The following is a 2,521-nucleotide window of genomic DNA, read 5'->3' as shown; positions in this document are numbered from 1 at the left end:
TCTCCTCCCCAATCTATCTTTTGTACACATGAAAGTTGGACAAATAGATCCTGGAGCTTCTGCAGGCCAGGATTTCAACATTAACTCCAATGCAATTGTCTGGGCAAAAAAGGTGAGCTGGAAGATAAAATAAATTCAACAAAAGACTTGTTTTCTTTTGGGGGTTAAGAATATCCTCCTCCTTACCAGAAAACAGGTCACTGAATCAAAACTTTGTCAACCATTTCATGAAAAAAACTATTTTGCATGTAACATATTTGAGGTCTGATCTGTGACATATCAAAAAGGGTTGAGATTAGGAAGAGATTCTTCTTGAAATCCAAGATACAGTTACAGTAGCCAACAGCGGTTTCCATGGACCATTCCCATTCAGTTGCATCCCCTTTTGCTTTAGAAAAGCTATAGCAAAATTCAAAAGCTTTCTTTGCGTGTCAAGTCCGAGTTCCCATCTCCAGCATCCATTGGTGGTTTGGAATGGAACTGGCCTTAATCTCCCTGTGCCTTTTCCTGGTTATGCTAGACCCCATTAACCATTTCTTTTCAAGACGTCCTGATGATGGATATAAAAATGTACAAATGGATAAATGAAGCACATTCAATTCTTAGGCCACCTACGTTATTTCTCTTTTCTCTTTCAGAAGGTGCCCTTTGCCAGGTGTGGCATGAAGAGGTGCCAGGCAGGAGAGAGGAGAAGAGTTCCAGAGGGCGAGCAGGTTTGCTGCTACCAATGTGGCCCTTGCCCAGAAGGGACCGTTTCTAATCAGACAGGTACTGCACACTTTTAAGTGGATATTTTCCAGGATGAAGCAAGCCATTCATAGAAACAAATATCAATTTTGTTGTCATTCTGGTAGATTCTTTAAAATAGTCAGGCTTTTCAGCAGAACCTCTGAGTCATGCTCCCCTGACCAACTTTCCTGCTGCTCATAAATTTAATGCAAGATAGTTTCAGCGTACAATTCATGGGATCCCTATTGGACCTTCTACTCCTTCTCTTACAAGGCACCAGGAAATACAGTTACCAATTTTTTCACGAAGGAGAAGAGTGTAAGGTTCAAGTTATGATTTTCATTATTTTGGGTGTGCTTCTTCTGTCAATAGTACCAGTCTCCCAGGAGATTGATAGACCTGTTGGAGAAAGAGAGGATCGATCTACCTATGTCTGCCTTCTCTGAAAAAAATAGTCTCAATGAAGAGATGCAAAATACAAAGCAGAGTAGTTGAGCCAAAGAGCTGAAAACATCCTTGCCTCTGACTAATGTACCCTCAGGATTATGAGTATTAAATAATGATTAGCCCTTTTTGATAAACCATGAAATGTAAAGTGACTCTTGATTTCAGATGCTCCTCACTGTGGCCCGTGTCCAGAAGACCAATATCCTAACAAGGACAAGAACCATTGCATTGCCAAGAAGATACACTTCCTTGACTATCAAGATACTTTAGGATATACTTTAGCTTCTCTAGCTCTTTGTCTCTCTATGATCACATCTGCAGTCCTGGCGATTTTCCTTAAGCATCACGACACACCAATTGTCCGGGCAAACAACCGAGATCTCACCTACATCCTCCTGGTCTCCCTCCTGCTCTGCTTCCTCTGCTCCTTCCTCTTTATTGGTCAACCAGGGAAGCTCACCTGTCTCTTACGACAAACTGCCTTTGCCATCTTCTTTTCCCTTGCGGTTTCCTCTATCTTGGCAAAAACTGTCATGGTGGTTCTGGCCTTCATGGCTACCAAACCAGGGAACAAAGCAAGGAAACTCTTAGGAAAGCCACTGACCAACTCCATTGTCTTAGCCTGTCCCCTGGTCCAAGCAGTTCTTTGTGCCACTTGGCTGGTAACCTCGCCACCATTTCCCCACTTGGACTTCCACTCCTTGGTAGGAGAGACCATCTTGGAATGTAATGAAGGTTCAACTTCAATGTTTTACACTGTCCTTGCCTACCTGGGTTTTTTGGCTTTCATCAGTTTCACTGTGGCCTTTCTGGCTAGGAAATTGCCTGACAGCTTTAATGAAGCCAAGTTCATTACTTTCAGCATGTTAGTCTTTTGCAGCGTTTGGATCACCTTTATCCCCACCAATCTGAGCACCAAAGGGAAATCCATGGTGGCCGTGGAGATCTTCTCTATATTAGCCTCTGGGGCTGGTCTCTTGGCTTGTATCTTTTTCCCCAAATGCTACATTATTCTACTGAGGCCCAATCTGAATTGTAGGGAAAATATGATAAGGAACAAAAATCTCTAACTAAGGGAGGCATGGGGAAGATATTTATTTTAAGGCATGATTAGTAGCTGATGACATTTCTAAAATATGATAGCAGAGAAGGAGGAACATGTCCATTAAATAATGCCTTAACATGTGTTATAACTGGTTTTCTAGTTTAATGAGGAGAAGGACGAGGGGGGACATGATAGCAGTGTTCCAATATCTCAGGGGCTGCCACAAAGGACAGGCAGTCTGTTCTGTCCCCCCCCCCTGGGTACAAACAGACAGACAAGCAGGTACGACTAGCAAGCGTT

General features: G+C 42.8%; 1 protein-coding gene across 1 annotated transcript; it reads left to right on the top strand.

Annotated features, from left to right (window-relative positions):
• Positions 1 to 578: 578 nt before the first annotated feature.
• On the top strand, positions 579 to 2,246 carry LOC310632906 (vomeronasal type-2 receptor 26-like; the record flags this gene model as incomplete). The annotated part of the gene is made up of 2 exons (XM_083350348.1): positions 579 to 768; positions 1,342 to 2,246. Exons 1-2 carry the CDS (start codon positions 585 to 587, stop codon positions 2,244 to 2,246), a joined length of 1,089 nt encoding a protein of 362 aa, XP_083206474.1. The 5' UTR covers positions 579 to 584.
• Positions 2,247 to 2,521: the final 275 nt, after the last annotated feature.

This window comes from Vipera ursinii, assembly GCF_947247035.1.
Source record: "Vipera ursinii genome assembly, chromosome: 1".
Taxonomy (NCBI): Eukaryota; Metazoa; Chordata; class Lepidosauria; order Squamata; family Viperidae; genus Vipera; species Vipera ursinii.
Note: the sequence above shows the minus strand (reverse complement) of the source record. Positions and strands in the feature narration are given on the sequence as shown.